Below are 19344 nucleotides of genomic sequence, written 5' to 3'. Positions count from 1 at the left end.
GCTCTATACTTGGTGACCTGGAGTCAAAGCTAATCACTGACTCAGAAAGTCAAGCAATTTCCCCAACGTCACACAGTCAGCAAAATACCACACCGCGAGTCTAATCAAGATCCACCAACTCCAAGACCTTGGCTCTGTTCATGTTGCCTCTTTGTGCCAGACTTTCCCTAAATCAAACTGGCTCTCAGGAGCACATGAAATGTCCTCAGTTCTGGTTCTTACACCAGCAGCAGCAGCAGCAATACCACCTGCTAAAAAGACAAATTCTCTGGTCCCAGTCCTGAGGGGGGCACCAACATTCAGGGCAACTCGCAAGCCCCCCAGGTAATTCTGGTGCATGCCCAAGTTCAAGAACCAATGATCTAACTTAGATAAAACGTGTTGAAAACCACAACCTAAAGGGACGTGACACCTCTGTGTGTCCTACAGGATTTAGTGGCATGTGATCAGAATGCCTTTCCCTCGCATGTCCCCTCTGATGGCCTAATCTCAGGCATTTAACCCCACTGCCCCCCAGAGAGCATCCCACACATCTCTTCTAAGTATGGGCCTCTGTGAGTTGTTCCTGTGTGACCAACTGGGACCTTTGTGTGGCCCTCTCTTCTGAAAAATGGAATGTTTCGTGACGCTCACCACCAAATGTTTTAGGGCCCCTGGAGGTTTTAATGAGGGTGTAGGTGCAAACTGTAGGAAGCCCTTGAAATTCCAGGCATGGCTGTGGAGGTGCAGCCACTGCTGGGGAAACCAGGCAGTGATCACACAGGACACACAGGGAGGGCATGCTGGAGATAGGGTTGCCTTTGTTGGCAGGCTCCGGGGACAGTGCCATATTGTAGGGCTGAGTCTGGTGTGCAGGGGAAGAATTTCAGAAGTTCGGGGAATGGGGGCGTTGGTCAGTGCTGCCTGCCTTGTGCCACCCATGGCCTCTCTTGAAACTCCCCAGGCCCATGGCATCTGGGCTCAGAATAGGCATCGCCCACCTTGACTCTTCCCGTGTGGCAAGGGAGGTGTGATTCTGTACCCCTAGGCCCATGGAACCCAGCCTCATTCTTCCTGGATCCTGTGACCTACAAAGGCCCCACAGTCTCACAACTACTCCAGCTTTAGGCCCTCACTGATTCCTGTGCCTGAGACCAGCTCCTGCCTCTCCCTCTGTCTTTGAGTCACCCGTTCTTTCCTACTGTTTTTTTTTGTTTTGTTTTTTTGTTTTGTTTTTTTTTTTTTAGTAGTAGATGGACATAATACTTTTATTTATGTGGTGCTGAGGATTGAACCCAGTGCCCCACACATGTGAGGCAAATGCTCTACCACTAAGGCACAACCCTAGCCCCTCTTCCCTACTGTTTTAAGGTGAATGTATTCCAGTGTGGCTGGGACCCTGCCCTGTCCCTTATACATACAGGGTGGTCTATATGTCAAGGTGTGCCCTTCATGAAGGACCTCCTGCAGAAAAAAAGAGAAAACTCCCACCAACCCAGCACCACACAGATCAGCTTACAGAAAAATTATGCACAAAGTATAGAGTTTCCCACATGCCCTCTCTCTTTACAAACATACAGTTTCTCCTACTATTAACATTTTGCATTAGCATGATACATTTTTACAACTAATAAACCACAAAGATACATGATTATTCACTAAAGTTCATGGTTGACACTAAGATTCATTCTTTGTGTTTATAATTCCATAGAATTATATATTTAGACAAATGCATAGGGTCACTTATCCACCATTATAATATCAAAGAGAAGAATGCATTTACTGACCTAAAAATGCCCTGTGCATCACTTATTCCCTCCCAACTTTGCATTACTTCTTCAAAATAATATCCAAGTTCCTTGCCATGGCCCAAAGCAGTTACATGATTTCCTTGCTGTCTGTCCTCCCAACTTCAGCTCCTACCTCTCGTCATCTTCCTTACTGCATTTCACAGTCAGCTCAGACTTCTAGCTTGTTCTTGAACAGGCCAGGCTCACATTGCCCCAAGGTTTTTGCCCTAGCTGCTCCCTCTTCCCAAAGGTTCCTCTTCTAGATCTTCATATGGCTGGCTCCTTGCTACTTCAACATTCTAAATATGACCCTTCCTGTCCACTCAATCTAAATAAGCCCGCAATACTCTCTATTACATCTTCCTTGTTTGTTTTCTTCATCAAACTTGCCACCATTGGAAGGCATCCTCAGAGTCTATTTAGGTACTTGGGCATCATCCATCTGCCCCATCTGGAGTGTGATTCCCCATCAGGGACCCCATCAGCCTTGTTCCCTGCAGGGGCCCCAGCACTAGAACATGTCTGGCCCATAAGGGCTCAATAAACATTTACTGACTGAATTAATGCATAACTGAATGAATAAATAAATGACTAATGCCACATAATGAGTTTCTACATTTGTTTGTACTTGAGAGTTTACAAAGAGCTCTTACAGACAATGCCTTTGTCCAATTCATGTGATTAGACTCAGTTTTAAATGGCACTTTAAAAATGTACCCTCTTCTATCCTAGCTCCTTGAGGCCACAGTCTAGGAAATAGTAAGACTGTTCTCTCCCAGGGAAGAGAGGTTAGTTCCAAGAGCACTAATAACCCCTTGGATTGGACCAGCAGAATCACTTGGTTTCATTCACAGTTCCAGGGCAAAGAAAAATGCTTGGGGATGCAGAACTCTGATGGACTAATTGATAACAGTAACAACAACCATTTGTGCAGTACTTGCTGTGGGTCCAAGGATACTGAGTATGGTTGATCAGCGCAGTCCCTACCTCCACAATGAACCTGTAGACTTGGTAAAAAAAAAAAAAAAAAAAAAAAAAAAAAAAAATTATCTCCCTCTCCCTAGTGAGGAAGCGACAGGGAAGCATCACAGGGTGGTGCAACAACTTTCTCAAGGCACAAAGCCAGGATGTGAACCCAGCTAAGTTATCTGACAATAAAGTCCAGTCCTTTTAACAAAAGCAGAGTAAATCAACTTTGACTAGCTAAGCATCTGGAGATCCCTCCCTAGCCCTTTTGCCCCCACCACATGGGCAGGCTTAGAAAGGATCAGATACCAGAACTGGAGGGAGTGGTCAGAGCTTGGGTGGTGTTTTTTTAAGGTCAAGATTAATATGGTTTACAAAGCACCAGCATCCTGCCTTTCCACCTGGCAACAGGAAAAGACTGGGTCTCAATGGAAGCACACTTCTCTGTGGTGGAGGAGATGGATGCGACATTTCCACTGAGCCAGGCTTTGACAGGAGTGATATATATTCAGTTTGGAGTCTTGACACTTCCAGAGGCAGCTGGATCTCTCAACTTTTGTAGCTCTTACAGAATATCAGAGATGCCCCAACAGAAAGACTGGCCCCTCCCATGTGTTTTGACACAGGATAAGGGTGGAGTGAGAGGTGGACCGTGCTTGGCTGTGCCAGGCAGTTATTTATCTCACTTTTTCAGTCTCTCTGCCCACACAATTATCTGAAGAATGGCTCCTTCCTGCCTTGCATTGGAAAGCAACATTTTAAAAGATGAAGAAATTCCTTCTTTCTTTTCTTTATTTGTTATTGTCGTGACATGACTGACTCAATATGTAAAAATTTTAAATCCCTGCCCAAGGTCACAGGCTTGGTTCCCCCACCCCCAGCTTGAAGTTCCTCCAGATGTTCCCTGATTCCTCCACCTCTGCATGTTGCACACTCTGTGCAACAATCTCACACATGTTTCTTAAGGTTTGGCTCAAAGTCACCTCTTCCAGGAAGCCTTCCCCAACCTTGTCTTCCAACTCACCCATTAAATTACCAGCTGCCCTTTGGCACTCTCAAAGCATTCCAGGCTGATCTCTCTCATCTCTGTCTGACTTTTCCAGTAACTGTCAGTTCCTTGGTGCCAGGCACCATGTCTTATGTTTCCCTGTGTAGCATTGGCATCTAGCACAGTACCTGGCACAAATTGAATGCTAAATAGCTGTTAGAGGAAAGAATGGGGCGGTACAATGGAAAGCAGGAGAGAAGGATCACTACGGTCAGACACATAGAAACAAATGCAAGATAAAGAAATGAACCAATGAATAAGTTCACTGCAAGCTCACACATGCATAAGCACACCCTAGGCATAGGAGGCAGGCAAGCATTGAAAAGAGCACTAGTCCAGGAGTGAAGCAGCCTGAGTTTTTATCCCCAGGCTGCTGCTAACTGGCTCTTTGACCTGGAATAAGTCATTCCCACTTCTGAGCATCAGATTTCTCATTTGTAAAATGAGTTGTTATAAGACTTAAATAAGGATGGCTCACTCTCTGACACATGGTGGTTTAACATGTCCCAGCTCTGCCTTCCTTCAGACCACCTCATCTGCAGTGGCCCTATGCCCTCTGAAATGGGGAAGCAAGAGTGGCAGAGTGCAGGAGGCAGAAATTCCTGCATTTGGACCCTCTCTACCTATGTTTCATAACAGCACAGGAATTGAGACAGTTGAAAGTCCATCCACACTTCATTGCCCACAAGCAATTTTGGGTTGCTTCTGTGTTCATCTTGCCAATAAATATGCACTCATTGCCCCCAGTGTCAGGACAGTGAGGGACTGCAAATACATAATGGCAAGAAATACAAGGCCAGTCTTAGTGGTTACAGCTCAGCTCCCCTCAGCTGCCTCAGGATCACTGGGGCCCCACAAGAGAGCATTAGGGCACACAAGTACCTACAGAGCTGTGATCAGTTCTCACCATCTCAGGGTCAGGTTCCCATGATGAGGTCTCTGCTCCATCTCCCTTACCCTGGTCTGTTCCTAACCCTACTATCAGGACCCAAAACCACAACCTTAACTCCTGCCCAGTGACAGCCTAAAAAACTCTCTGTATGTTGCTTCCCTTGGCTACCCATTTAGCTGAGGATTACCTACTGCCTGGCATGCTCCCTTTTCCCAGAACCCAAGCCAGCACCTACACTTGAACCCATCGTGAGGCCTGTCCACCACAGTTGGGGTCTCTACCAGTAAGGGCTCCATCCCCACAACTGAGGAGGACGAGGAAATACCAGAATTTATTTAACTAACATTATATAACATCAGTAAAAACAAAGCAATTGAGAAGAGTCATGAGAGAGCTTTCTGGGGTGATCGTAATGTTTTATATCATGTTGGGAGTATGTGTACGTTAAAAAGGTGTACACCATCAAAACTAACTGAACGGTGCACTTAAGATATGTGCGTTTCATATATGAATACACCACCTGTGAAACTCCACATCATGTATACCCATGAGAATGGGATCCTAGTTAGAATAAGTTATATTCCATGTATGTATAATATGTCAAAATACACTCTACTGTCATGTATACCTAAAAACAAATTTTTTAAAAGAATCTAATGGACTCAGCCATCAGGACAGCAGAAGGAGCAAAACTGGATGCTGGGGGCAATACAGGAACTAAAAGATGAATTTCTTACTTCAAACCCCTGACCAATCTTACCTCAACAAAGCAAATATTACTTTATTTGGAACATTATGTTGAAGATCAACTATACCTGCATTAACTCATAAATAAATCGCTTTTCAGATAATTCCATTTTGCTGGCCATCTGAAAAAGAAGTCAGTGACACCAATGATCTGCAGGTGAAATCACACTGTGAGGACATCTATCAGCCAAGTTTTCCTCTATTTGTGTCATTCACCCTGAAGAAGTTGCCTCTAGAAACAGACTTTGCATCAGCTTTGTTACATGGGAGGTTATCATTGTTGCTTGTTAAATAAACATGGATAAGCCATCGAGGTGTGAATGCCTTTGAAAGTACATTTGCCCTAAGTAGGCCAGACATTAGCCCATCGCTACCACACAAAATGTCCTGGATGTCTGTCTTTAGAATCAGGTGTAAATTATTCTCCTCTCTGCTCCTTCACTTTTCTTCTTTATGTAAATAAAAATGTAATAATAAACTGCCTTTACTTTGAAAAAAGATATGTGCATTTCATTGAACATAAATTTTATCTCTAAAAGAAGAATCACCAAGAAATATTGTTCAAATTGGAGTTAATTATATGTATGCTGAAGTATAGTGATGCCTGACACACATGGTAATACATCTAAGAAAATTTGGACACTTGGATAGATAGAAGGAGAGAGAGCTGTCCATACATGATAAGGGAAATTTAGTAAGAATGTTCTTTGTAAAAACTAGTGGATATATGCATATTAACTACAATTCTTTCCACTCTTCCATATGTTTAAAATCTTTATAATCATGTTTTGGAAAAAATAAAATTGAAATCAAAATGAAGTTAATAATATGGGAAATAGTAAAATAAACCATGAGTCAGACATCTGAGGTGGTTATCTAAGGCCATTAAGGGTGGTGGTTCTGATACCTATGCAGGAAACGTGAAGTTATCCATAACTCAACAGCAAGTGGGAACATGAGCATGCAAAAAACTATCCTTGTGTGTACAAGGAGTACTGTTATTTTTGAGCAACAATGTAGCATGCAAAGAACACATACTTTCAAATGGAATACACCTGCCTGAGTTCAAATCTCAGTCCTGTCACTCACTGTCCAGGGAAAGCCACTGTGTCCTGTGTTAGTTCACTTGTAAAATAAAGACAACTAGCCTTTGCTCAGAGTGGAACAGATGAAAGGAGGCCATGCCCATGGTGACCCTAACTCAACTCAAGAAAAGGGAACCTCTGGTTATAAAGAGGGCATTCGAAGATGCACAGTGAGGCCCCTCTGGGGACATAATTGGGGATTGGCTGCCAGAGTGAGGAACATAGACAGATGATTAATATACAGTGAGACTTCAGCCCCACCAGCAAAAACATCTTACTCCTTGAGCTAACAAGTTTTCTTTTCTTTTCTTTTCTTTTTTTTTTTTTTTTTTTTTTTTTTTTTCCAGTGCTGGGAATTGAACCCAGTGGTCCTTGCCATTGAGTTACATCCCTAGGTCTTTTTATTTATATTCTGAAATAGTGTCTCACTAAGTTGCCCAGACTAGCCATGAACTTGTGATTTTCCTGTTTCAGGCTCCTAAGTAGCTGTCTTGTTATTTTTTAAAAGATGCTGCAAGAAAAAGAGCCTAAATGGAAGTACACTTAAAAAGATACAGTGGCTGGGTTAAGCCAATAAGGTCTGAAACAGTTTTCTTTTCTCATTCCTGTTCTGCAATGTTCCTTTAGTCAGCTTTGCATCACTGTGACCAGAACAACTTAGTGGAGGACAATTTACTTGGGGTTCACAGTTTCAGAGGTCACAGTCCATAGATAGTCATTGCTCTGGACTTAAGCTAAGTTAGCCATCAGTGTAGACGGGTGTGGTGAAGGATAGTAGTTCATGTCATGGTATTCAGGAAGCAGAGGGAGGGTAGGGAAGGGGCCACAGGGAAGATGAATTCTTCCAAGGCACACCCCCAGTGACCCACCTCCTCCAGCTACAACCTACCTGCATATGGTAACCACCCAGTCTGTCCATTCAAACCAGGATGAACTAATGAGGACAGTTCTCACAATCCAATTATTTCACCTCAATATTTCTCCATTAACATGAGAGTTTGTGGCAGGGGGGAGGTGTCCCATATTCAAACCATAAAAAATGTGTTGCCCCTTCATCTAGGGCTGTCTTCTCCAGTTCTGCTCCCAACAGATGACTCCATGCCAGATTTGCCCATTGTTTCCTCCTGAGCAGATTCATATTCAAAAACAACCCAGACTGATGCTGTGGCCTCCTCAAAGCTCCATCTCCCCCTCCACTGATGAAATCAACTTGATAACTGACTGAAATTTTGGCCATGCTTCTCCACAAACACTTTTCCTTCTTTAGAATGAGTGATTTTTTGGGGGGGGGCGGGGGGACCAGGGATGAAACCCAGGTGTACTTAACCACTGAGCCACACTGGTCTCACTGAGTTGCTTAGGATCTTGTTAAGTTTCTGAGACTGGTTTTTGAATTTGCAATCCTCCTGCTTCAGCCTTCTGACCTACTGGGATTACAGACATGTGCCACAGCGACTAGCTTGGAATGTGTGGATTTTTATTAGGAGATATTCTAAGATCATGCCAGAACCTTCTTCCCCATCCCACACGCTCTATAGAAAACAGCTCAAACAAAACCTTCTTAGGCCAGCCAAGCTAGGTCAGTTCTCCCACTACAGCTCCCCAAACACCTAGCCTTCTTTGCCTTTATATCTTTGCGTGCACACATTTATTTAATGTGTCCCAATAGATCCCCAGATCCCAGCACAGTGCCAAGAGCATAAAAAGCTCTAAACAAATAATTTGTTGAAAATGAATTCCAAGTGTTTGGGAAAGTGATTTCACTCTTTGTATATTGAAAAATAAATAGAAAATTGGGAGGTAGTCAAGGAAAGATGGTAAGAAAAGAAATCTAGCTACATCTATGTTTGTCCCAGACAACATTAGATAGTTCTTAACTATTGAAGATATATGAAGTGTCTCATGTGTTTATGATTTTCCCCCCTAGGAAAAATGTTGGGGTGGGGGAATGTAGGCAGCAGAATTCTTCAGCCCCACTCACCACCTAGCTCCAGGCCTAGGCAGAACTTCCCTCAACTTCTCAGGTTCACCATCTCCCTGCTGACAGCTGGTCTCATGACAAGGGTCTCCAGAGATCTTGATTCCCATTTTTCAGCAGAAGGAATTGAGACACCTGAGATCATGTGAACTGACCACATTTGGGGACCCAACCAACCACCATAGTCACAAACTCAAAATCTTCACTTGTGAAATGGTTGAGCTGGAAGTGTTCCTAGAAGTCATCTGTAGCCCAACACCCTCCTGTCCTCTTTATAGGCAGGGATACTGAGTTCTGGCTATGGAAAAGGACTTATCCAAAATCATGCTGCTATGTAAGAATTGAACTGAACAGGTGTCCATGTATTTCAGGCCCAACCTTCTAAACAGCTGAACTCAACAAAAACAAAGCATGTGATCAAATTTACTGAGAGGTTTTTATGAGCTATCATGCAGCTAAGCCCCTCACCCCAGAACCAAGGTGTTCATTCACACAGCTAACACATGGTTGCTTGTCATAGCTCATTGCTGAGTTACCAAGCATTGCCTCCAACCTACTTTGCCCAGGATCATGCCCTGGTTCCAAGCACAGCCCCTGTGACATGACTGGTCATTATAGGGGCACAAAGCCCCCTGGGATTAGCCAGTGCTGCTGATCCCACTCCTCCATCTGTCCAGTTCTGTCTCCCTCGCCCTCACAGGTGTCCTTCCCAGAGCACTCTGCAATGAACTTCCTACACACAAATCCCTGCCTCAGAGTCTGTTACCAGGGAAACCTAACCAAAGGCAAAGCAGCCAGGGACAGGAAGTGGTAAGACTTCCCTGTGAATAAATGTGGAGTCAACGGTTTCTTTAGATATGGAACACCTATTGAACACCAGGTCAGGTATATTCACAACCTCTACCTCCAAAGGGGGCACATTCCGAGTGCTCAGCCCATTTTAGCTATAGAGGGAGACCACAGCTGCTTTTCATCCTCGAGCCCTGGGCATTTGGGATGGTTGTGTGACAGAATAGGGGAGCAGCCTGCTTATGAGAGTTGGTATTGTGCACAAGCTGCTTAGGGCACTTCACGAGCTTTATCTCATTTATTGCTTCTTCCATCCTGTATGGTAGGAATTTATGATTGCTGTTTTGCAAAGGAAGAATCTGAGCCACAGCAAAGTGAAATACCTTTTCCAATATGCCAGGCTAGGTGTCTCTCAGGACCAAGATTCCAGCCCAGGTGGCCATTCACTGCAGCCCCTTTTCTCAGTTCCTACGACTCACTACCTTTCTTCAGCATTCAGGCAAGGCTTGAATGGAACCTGAGCAAAAGATCCCAAGGGCTTTAGCCATATCTTCCTGGAGCTGGAAAAGCCAGAATATGCCTTTGACTTGTTTCATTCTCCTTTTTAAAGAAAACCATGTGTTTATTCTTTTATGCCAAAGTTAAAACAGAACTGAAGTTTCGCCAGCACCGACTCTAAAAGTTGGGCAGAAGGGTTAAAATCCTTTACCCTGATGCCTCATTGTTTATTTTTCTGGAGCAAAGAAGGAGGTTGTTATAAGAAATGATCTCATCTAATGGGCTGTACCTGCAGGAAGGCAGGGGTCCAGCCAGGATGTTGGAGGCCCCTCCCACTTCTAAGATCTACCAAGCAAGGCTCAAGTCGCAAGTCTTGGGGATCCCCTGTGCTCCTGAGACCTGTGCTTCATTCTCCACCAGGAACTGAGCAGCTCCCTCTTCTGCTTCTGCTGAAACTGGAGCCCCGCTGCTGGGGATCTTGACAGCTATAACATTTAGACATGAATGCCCCTGCCTCAGCATTGCCTGCAACACTCACAGAAGGGCAGACACTTAGCTGGCCAGGGCTCACTCTTATCCCCTCAAGGGTCCTGTGATATATCCCTTCACCCTTCTGCCAAGCACATGGTAGAGCTCAACCAGTCTCTGCAAGGACAGAAAGCCAGGAACTCTAACTGCACACACGTGTGCATGTGTACACACACACATGTGCGCACAAACGTGTGCACACCTACACACAGTCACACACACACACACACACACACACACACACACACGCTGCTCAGTGTAAAAAAAAAACTGCTCTTCCACCCTTCCCGGAAGACATCAAAAAGGATCAGCCCCTCCAATTCATCTCCCCATAAATCCCCTGAGACAGACGAAGAAGCTCCACTTACCGGTCTCCCTTCTGGGGAAGACTCTCTTCTGCAAACTCATGACCACGGGACTCGGAGGATGAGGGAGAGCTGGGAAAAGTCCCTCCAAACCCAGATCAAGATGCTGTGGGGGGGATCCAACCACAGCCTCCAGGGCTGGGAGTATTTGAATGGGAGTTAAAACTACAAAGTAACTCCTCGTTAGAACTGTTTTTCCTCGGCAGGGAGGGAGGAGGAAAAAAAAATCCCTTTCCCTCTGCCAGAAAATCTTTAATGTTTCACAACGGTCGCTTCCAACTCCTGCACTTCTTGCGAAGCAAATGTGTATAAAAGCAATGTTATTTCACTGACTCAAGCCCTCAGATCATAAGCCTTTTCCTGTACCGCAAACAGAAATGTAAAACCTCAAACTTTCCTTTGGATCCAGAAGATGTTGTGAGAGGGCAGAACTCAATTCTTTCTGAGGTCTAATGTATGGAAAATGTGCTCCAGTGTTCGCATGTCCCAGCGCTGAGTCTCCAACCCCGCCCCTAATGTTTCTAATGAGTCCTGATGTGTTTATGTACTTGCATGGGACAAACACAACACCTAAATCTTTACCCCAAGTTGAAGTGATTCATTTTCTCCCTCACACACACCACACACAAACACAGTGCCCATTTAATCCAAGTGAAAACGCCTTTCATAAAAGTTGCAAGAGGCTTGGGCAGAGCAGCTAGTGGTGAATGCAGCCTGTGTCCCCAGAAGGGTAGGCAGGCTCTGGGGAAGGTGGAGGCTGGCTTTAATCAAGACAAACAGAAGGCGCTCGGACTCCTGCCCATGGCAGAACAAGGAAGGATCAAAGGACAGGGGATCCAGCTCTGCATAACCGTGCTATAAAATATGTTCAGCCCCCTCTACTCAATTTCCCCTGCTTGTCTTCTCATACCAAGAAGCTTTACTTTTGGACTTGAACAAGATGTACTATTAGTTTAAATGATCAATTTGAACTGCTGGGATAAATAATCCTTAGGTCCCCACTGAAAAACACTAAAGAATGTGTAACAAGTGAGCAAATAAAACTGAAACGTCCTCTAAAGGCTGAAACACATGACGTGTCTCTGGACATAGCAGGGTAATTGGATCGAAGGGAAAGCCCACTCTGCTTGGTAGAGAGACAAAAACTTACCAGGAACACCACAGCACAGACCTTGTCCAGTTTCCAAGTTAACCCGTAGCCTGCCAAGGGCCCAGGTCTTCCTGGCATGGCCCTTTATGTGACTGCTTGGAGCCCATTGACCAGTATTACCACTTGGGGCCTCCCAGAATCACCATAATCCTTCTTAATCCACCTCAAGATCATTGTGATTCCCCACCACCTGCCCCCACAAATATACCTTAAAGGCTGGGTGTGGTGGCACACACCTGAAATCCTATTGACCTGGGAGGCTGAGGCAGGAGGATTGCTAGTTTGAGGCCAGCTTCAGCAACTTAAGAAGGCCCTGTCTCAAAATTTAAAAAAAAAAAAAAAAAAAGGAGGGAGATAAGGGATGTCGCTCAGTGGTAAAGCACCCCTGGGTTCAATCCCCAGTACTGAAGGAAAATATCTTAATCATTTATCAAGGGAGTATTACTGGTTGAAAAAAAAATCTCTATTATCAGCACTTGGAATCAGAACAGCTCCCCCAGAGTCATCCTCACCCATGGTGAGGGCAGGGATCCAGAGCTGGCACTTCACTGCTGTCAATCCTCTCATACTCTGATTAACTAATTAACTTCCCAGGCCCTGGGGCTGTGGATGCCATCACTGTGGCATGAGCACCAGGAGATATACAGTGTCTTGCATTTCAGTAGTCTCCAACCTCAGCAGCCATGGAAATGAGCTAAATAAATGAAGGAATGCACAGCAGAAATCAAGATGCAAGGGTCATAGAAAGATGTCTTATTAATTTATTTATTTGGTACTGGGGATTGAACCTAGGGGCATTTTATCACTGGGCTATATCCCCAACCCCCTTTTTTTTCTCTTTTTCCCAACCCTTTTTTGATTTCGTTATTTTTGAGACAGGGTCTCATTAAGTTGCTGAGGCTGGTTTTGAACTTGTGATTCTCCAGCCTCAGGCTCCCAAGTTGATGGGATTATAGGCATGCACCACTGCACCTGGTTTCATAGAAACACATCTGATGATGTGGCTAAATAAGTAGAATAGTTTGCAAAAATAAGGTGTGTTGTCAATCCACATACAGGAAACGAGATTAAATATGAACAAGTAAAATTGAATTATTGTTTTTTTTATTTTCACCAATATCCCATAGAACTTTCAACTATTCATTATATTTACCCCACAATTGAGGAAGGAGCTTTCAAAGTCTATCATCTATAGGATGATAAAAATCGTTTTAATTAGAAAATGTTTTCAGGCAAATCATTATCTTTGAAAAGCCTAAGCAGACTTTGTTATATCAATTTCAAAGCTATAATATTATAAGTATATCTTTTACCAAAAGAATAGAGAAAAGGAACCAGTGGGAAGATGGGGAGGAACAGGGGAGGTAGTGGGCAATGAGATTGACCAAATTATATTGTTATATTGTGTGCATGTACAAATATGTAACAATAAATTCCAATATTACATATAATTATAAAGCACTCAGTGAAAAATGAAATAAGTTGGATTAAAAAATAGTACAAAATAGTCACAAAAGCAGCTATGATTTTTGATCATGTGAATCAAGCCTTTGACCAAGACCTTTGATATGATGGGCAGAATAATGGCCTCACCAAAGAAGTCCATGCCTGATCCCAGGAACCTGTGAATATGTTGTTACATGGTAAGGGGGAATGAAGATTGCAGACAGAATTAAGGTTGCTAATCAGTTGAAGGGGATTGCCTGGGTTCTCAGACAAACCCAGCATAATCACAAGAATTCTTACAAGTGGAAGAGGGAGGCAGAAGAGGAGATTAGAGCCAGGAAGATAATTGAAGAAGCCACGTAGCTGGCCTCAAAGATGGAGGAAGGAGCCACAAGCCAAGAACGCAGGTGGTCTCCAGAGGCTGGAAAAGAAAGGAAATAGATTCTCCCCTCCAGCCTCCAAAGAGAAATGCGATCTTGCCAACACTTTGATTTTACCCTAGTGAGGCCCATTTTGGACTTTTGATTTCCAGAACTGTAAGATGATATTTTGTCTTACAGACTTTGTGTGGAAATGAATAGATTTGCATTTGTATTTTATTTCATTTGTTTCTTTGATGTCAAAAGCTTGGCTTTACTGTGAAGAAAAGAGCCCGGAGGACTCAGGCAAAGCACAAAATTTATATCATAGACCATTTGGGAAGACAGGAGATGATACCAGAGCAGTTTTTTTCACATCCAAAAGGAGATAAAAGTCTACCTAGCACTAGGGAGGGTACCAGAGCAGTTTTTTTCACATCCAAAAGGAGATAAAAGTCTACCTAGCACTAGGGAGGGTAGGGTTCCAAGTCACCGGTTGGACCAGAAAAGGACTTTGCCTCTTCCAGAAGCTGGCACCAAGAGACAGCATTGGAATGCAATAAAGAAGAGTTCACACACCATGCCCACTTCCTGCCTGAAATTCTGGGAGAAAAGATCCTCATCTGAATGACTTGAACGTATTTGGAGTAGAAACGTCCATCCAGACAATTAGAACAAAGACTGGAATATTCTGTCTCAAGAGGGGTGCAGTTGAATGCTCCTGTGGGGTCCTTGTAGAGGTATCCAGGATTATCTGAATGTGCCAGCTGCCCCAGGGAGTCCTTGACCATCAGATGCAGAGGAAGCAGGTCAACTTTCATGGATCAAAGAACCAGATGCCTCTGCAGCCAATACAATGAGGATGGAGCCTCTCCAGACAAGCTGGAGATGCTGACGGGCTACTTTTGCAGAGAGTTCCAGCAGAGAAGCAGTGTGGACTGTGCACACCTGCCTGGCACATAGTAGATGCTCAAGAAATGTTTGCTGATTGATTTTCTCAACCAAACTGTGTGGCTTAAGTTCAGATTTCTGCATTGATGAAGTGTTTGTCTTATTCTTTGACTCATGGGGGCCTTGGTGGGAAGTTCAGGAGGCTGCAATGGAAATTACTAGTCAGACACTATGTCTTTTGAGGTTAACATTTCCCAGATTTACAGCACTGGTGAAACTAAGGTACAAGCACATGATTTCCAGCTGGTTGCCTTGAGGATCCTAGGCAGGGATGTCTGACATTGACTTCTGAGTTTTAAGTCACCACCAGCTCCAGGCAGAAGACCTCAAATAACCAAACTTCTTTGCACAATTCCTTTCTTTCAGAATATGCCCCACAGCCAGGACAACTGAAAAGGTGTCAAACATCACAGCCTCATTTATAATCACAAATTACAGAGAAGAGCAGTTTCCTATTTCTTTCATCCTGCCTATGTAACTCTTTCATACACAAATCTAAATCCTAAATCCTTGCCATCCTTCAACTGTACAAAGGAGACCAAGTGAGCAGCTTTTGGTTGCACCCAAGGACCTACAACAAAAAAATGAGAGGTTCCCAACTCTCACTGAACCACCTGGGGAGAAATGTAATCTCAACCACCACATTCCAACTCTGTCCTCCTCTTGGCCACTAGCTGTACCCCCACCAGCAGCACCCCTCACTGGCCCTCCAGGGCCAGGATGCTGGAGCTCTGAACTTGTCGATGTCTTCCACTTACTCTGCAGTGCCCTGGGCTATGCTCACCTCAGATAGCTGTCTTCCTTCCTTGATTAGTCCTTAGAGTCCCTCAGACTCTCAGAGCTATGGACACAGATACCTCCAGGGACAAAATGGGCCCCACCCAGCCCTGAGCCACTTTTGACCAGAGATCCAAGATGTTGGGGAACTCACAAGTTTGGCTGGTGAGGCTCACAGTGACCTCACTGCTGTGCCTGGCAGGAGCCCTGAGTCCTTTCAGTTCCCATGTACTGGCGAGGTCTGCTGAGCCTGCCTCCTGTTTCAGTTGATTGGCTTGTCCATTCCCTAAGGACCTGGAGCCTTTCCTAATCCCTGCCTCTTGACACATACTCCATCGAATTTGGCAGCTTCTAGCATGGAGATTGGATATACTGTGTGCCCTTGCTCCGTGCTTCCAAGGCCATGAGCTACTGCCCCATCAGATTCCGGCTCAAGCTACTTCCCCAGGGCAGACAGCCCAAATCAAGTCCAACTTCACCACTCCCTGTTATATAATGAATCTATGGTGTTCCCTAGGGGCCAGACCCATGGCAGGCCCAGGACCAGTTCCCACAGCCCACTTCCTCCCATTTCCCATTTTGCCTGGGCCCCTGAATTCCCTGCTGACATTAACAAATCACATTTAACACTTAAGAGAGTGCTGAGCCACCCCAAGCTCAGACTTAGCTCTTTCTTTCTCTATTAGGACACTGTATAGCAAGTGACCCACAGTGTCCCCCAAACTCTGTCATCAGAAGAAGTCAGCATTGTTTCTCCAACTGCTGGTCACTTCCCACACATTCTCACAGATACAGCTGGCACACCACGTGGAGTGATAGGTGACAGCCTGCATGACTGTGACCCCAAGGGAGTCAGCATGACTCAGTGAAAGGCAGTAAACTATATTTTAGCCTAATACGTAATCATTAACCCAGTTGCCTTCAATTCTGTTTATAACAAATATATCTAAAAGTCTTTTCTTGTTCAATCAACCCATTAACCTTCAAATGTTCACTACTTTCATCATTTATCTTTGCATTCAGAAAATTATAGAGAAAATCTATTATACTGATTTATGGCATTTTAAATTACACACACAGACACACACATATATATCTCCATAAATTGAACTCAGGACACTTAACCACTGAGCCACATCACCAGTCCCGCTTTTTCATTTGCTTACTTTTTTTATATTTTGAGACAGGTCTTGCTAAGTTTCTTAGGGTCTCGGTAAGTTGCTGAGGCTTTCTTTGAACTTGTGATCCTCCTGCCTCAGCTTCCTGAGCCACTGGGATTACAGGAGTGTGCCACCATGCACAGTTAAATGCTTTATAATTTTTAAATATTTATGTTAAGAATGAGTTGAGCCTCATACAATAGTTCAAAGAAGGACATAAACACAGATTGTTCCCCTAACCTGGAAGATTTGGTAACCCCAAATTTCAGGGAAAAGTCCTGAAATTCCACCAGGTCATCTGTGATATAACACCGGAAACCTCAAAGCTGCTTAACTATCAAACATCCAATAATGAGAGTCAATCCTTATACACCTCATACATTACAAAGAACTACCCTATCACATATATCATTTACTTTTCATTATTTCCCCATTTTGTGATATGGAAATAGAGGTTCAGAGAGCTCAGGGACTTGCCAGAGATCACAAAACTAAGAAATGATGGAGGTGGGATTAACACCCAGTATTCTTATATTCTTACATAAGGACCGTAAAAGTGCCAATTAGTTTCTCAAGCAAGAACTTAAGAGCTGCATCAGCAAAAAAGATGTACAATACCTGTTCTCAGAGGAGGCTGAAATAAACTTTGGTACCCAGTCTAAGCCTTGGGCAAGCATCATCATGGACCTAGCAAAATCAGAGTTGGAAGGATTATGGATAATCTAATTCTTGTGATTTGAGAGGACCACATCTTTTTCTTCAAACAATATTCTGCTTGGAACAGTAATAGCTAAAACAGATAAATGTGAAGTTGCTCTGGCTGAATATGGGGTGACAAGTCTAGTCCTGGCACCCTTACCTTGCCTAGCAGCCCCCTAGAACTCTGTTGAACACATCAGGAAAACTCATGTCCAAAAGTAACCCTCTCAATACAGGCATGGGAATACTGAAACCTGGAATAAAAATTGATTTTCTTAAGGACAAATAATCATAGAAATAGGGAAAAGCCTAGGTACTACTCATGCCAACCACTCTTGCACCAACAGAATCCATCTCAGCCACTCGTGCTTGCTATGTTGTCCTGTTGTAATCAGTGTGCTGTACTAGAAGGAGGAGCCCAGAGGTGTTCTGGTAAGGTCTCCTTTGTCCACAGGGGCTCCCAAGCAGAAAAACATCTCAGTGAGTTTCAGAGACTGGTAGATCATGCTTTATCAGTATTTCATGTGCTTTGAACTTATGAAAGAACATTCCTGAAAATCTTCTTGTCTTTTTAATTTATCATAAAATACGTTCTACAGACCCAGAAATATAAAGTCTCATTTTATTCTGTAAGACTTTCATTGTTTTAATGCAAAAGTTTTATGTTATGTGCATATGTTTTACATTATGTGTATATATATATACATACATGCACACATATATTTGCATATATATATACACATACATATTTATCATTATTTATCCATGACCAATATAAAAAATTCTTAAAATACTGCATTAACTATGTGTGAGTCCCAAAAACAAGGATAGGTCATGGGGAGAAACCATATTATCTGTCACTAGGAAGTCAATTCAATGCAACAAGGACTCCTGGGCACCTGCACTGAGCCAGACATGATGCTGCAGAAGTATCAGCATCAGTGACCCACATGCCTGCCCTCTAGCTACATCCTTTCCTGTCCTCACAAATCTGACTCAAGTCATCTCTTGGTAGAACAGGATCACCACAGTGGGTGCCAGCACTCATGTCACTTCTGAGCCAGACCTTTGCCTGCTCCTGCTTCTCACCCTTCCTTATGAACTCTGCCCCCTCTGGCTCCAGCCTTACTCTTTTTCCTCCAGCCTTTTTCCAATTTGAGACTGACCATTGAAGAACTTGTCCAAGTGATCTCTAGAATTCAAGTCCTGTCCCTTTCCTCCCTAGGCTATGGCTTGTCTTCTTTCTATAAAGATGAAACATGCTCACTACTACTCTGACCCCTTCAATTTTGGACACAAGCTGCCAGCTTCCCTGAGTTCTGTAGGATAGTGTGATACTTTCAATTGGGTCTGCACAGTTGTAGATGGAGAGATTATGTACAAGTCATTGTAATAAAAATGATGATGTCAATGGTGGGGTGTTGGTGATGCTGCTGGTGGTGGTGATGATCATGGTGGTGACAATGATGGTGGTAGTGATGATAGTGGTAGTAATGATGGTGGCGATGCTGATGTTGATGCCGATGCTGATGCTGGTGATGGTGGTGAGGTGATGGTGGTGATGATAATGGTGTCATAGTACAAAAAGTGAGAAGTAAAAGAATTTCAGTGTTAGTTTGGACAGGGTCCCAGGAAGCAATAAGGGACAGAGAGTGGCAGATGGGACCCAAGAATTACTTGGGAACCTTAATCAACAAAAAAGTTCCAGGGTAAGTCCTGAGGCATCATGTCTTTTTTTTCCACTGTGGGGATTAGGTATATAATGCACCCACAACTGAAGGTTCAAGAAGGTTTTTTTTTTTTTTTTCTACCTTATGTCAGTTTGGTCTTAGATTACTCAATGGATTCACTTAAGGAAAGCTGGAAGAGGCAGCAATTGGTTTAATGCTGGGACGAAGGCTGACAGAAAACTCTGTGCTCAGGGGACAAAGGACCATTGTCTGAATCCCACCTCTCCACAGGGAACTTAATGTGGTTCATGGTTCCTGAAAGACCTCGGCCCACACCCTATTGTCTCTGTGCTTTGCCTCCAAATGTACTGGGTCATTCACTCACACAGAAGAAACCTTCCACTCTAGTAATAGGCAGAGAAGTCAATACAGCCACAAATCACAGTATTAGATGGTACCCAGACCAT

The 19344-nt window shown here is 43.8% G+C and overlaps 1 protein-coding gene across 2 annotated transcripts in view; it reads right to left on the bottom strand.

The window, feature by feature from the left end:
- Il16 (interleukin 16) overlaps positions 1-10749 on the bottom strand; it is a 121260-nt gene extending 110511 nt beyond the window's left edge. For both annotated transcript variants that reach the window (XM_047538711.1, XM_047538712.1), the window contains exon 1: positions 10669-10749. In XM_047538711.1, coding sequence (XP_047394667.1) covers positions 10669-10708 — 40 coding nt within the window. In that variant the 5' untranslated portion in view covers positions 10709-10749. The remainder of the gene's footprint in view (positions 1-10668) is intronic.
- Between the last annotated feature and the right edge of the window lie 8595 nt (positions 10750-19344).

This window comes from Sciurus carolinensis, chromosome 2 (assembly GCF_902686445.1).
Source record: "Sciurus carolinensis chromosome 2, mSciCar1.2, whole genome shotgun sequence".
In the NCBI taxonomy this organism is placed as follows: Eukaryota; Metazoa; Chordata; class Mammalia; order Rodentia; family Sciuridae; genus Sciurus; species Sciurus carolinensis.
Note: the sequence above shows the minus strand (reverse complement) of the source record. Positions and strands in the feature narration are given on the sequence as shown.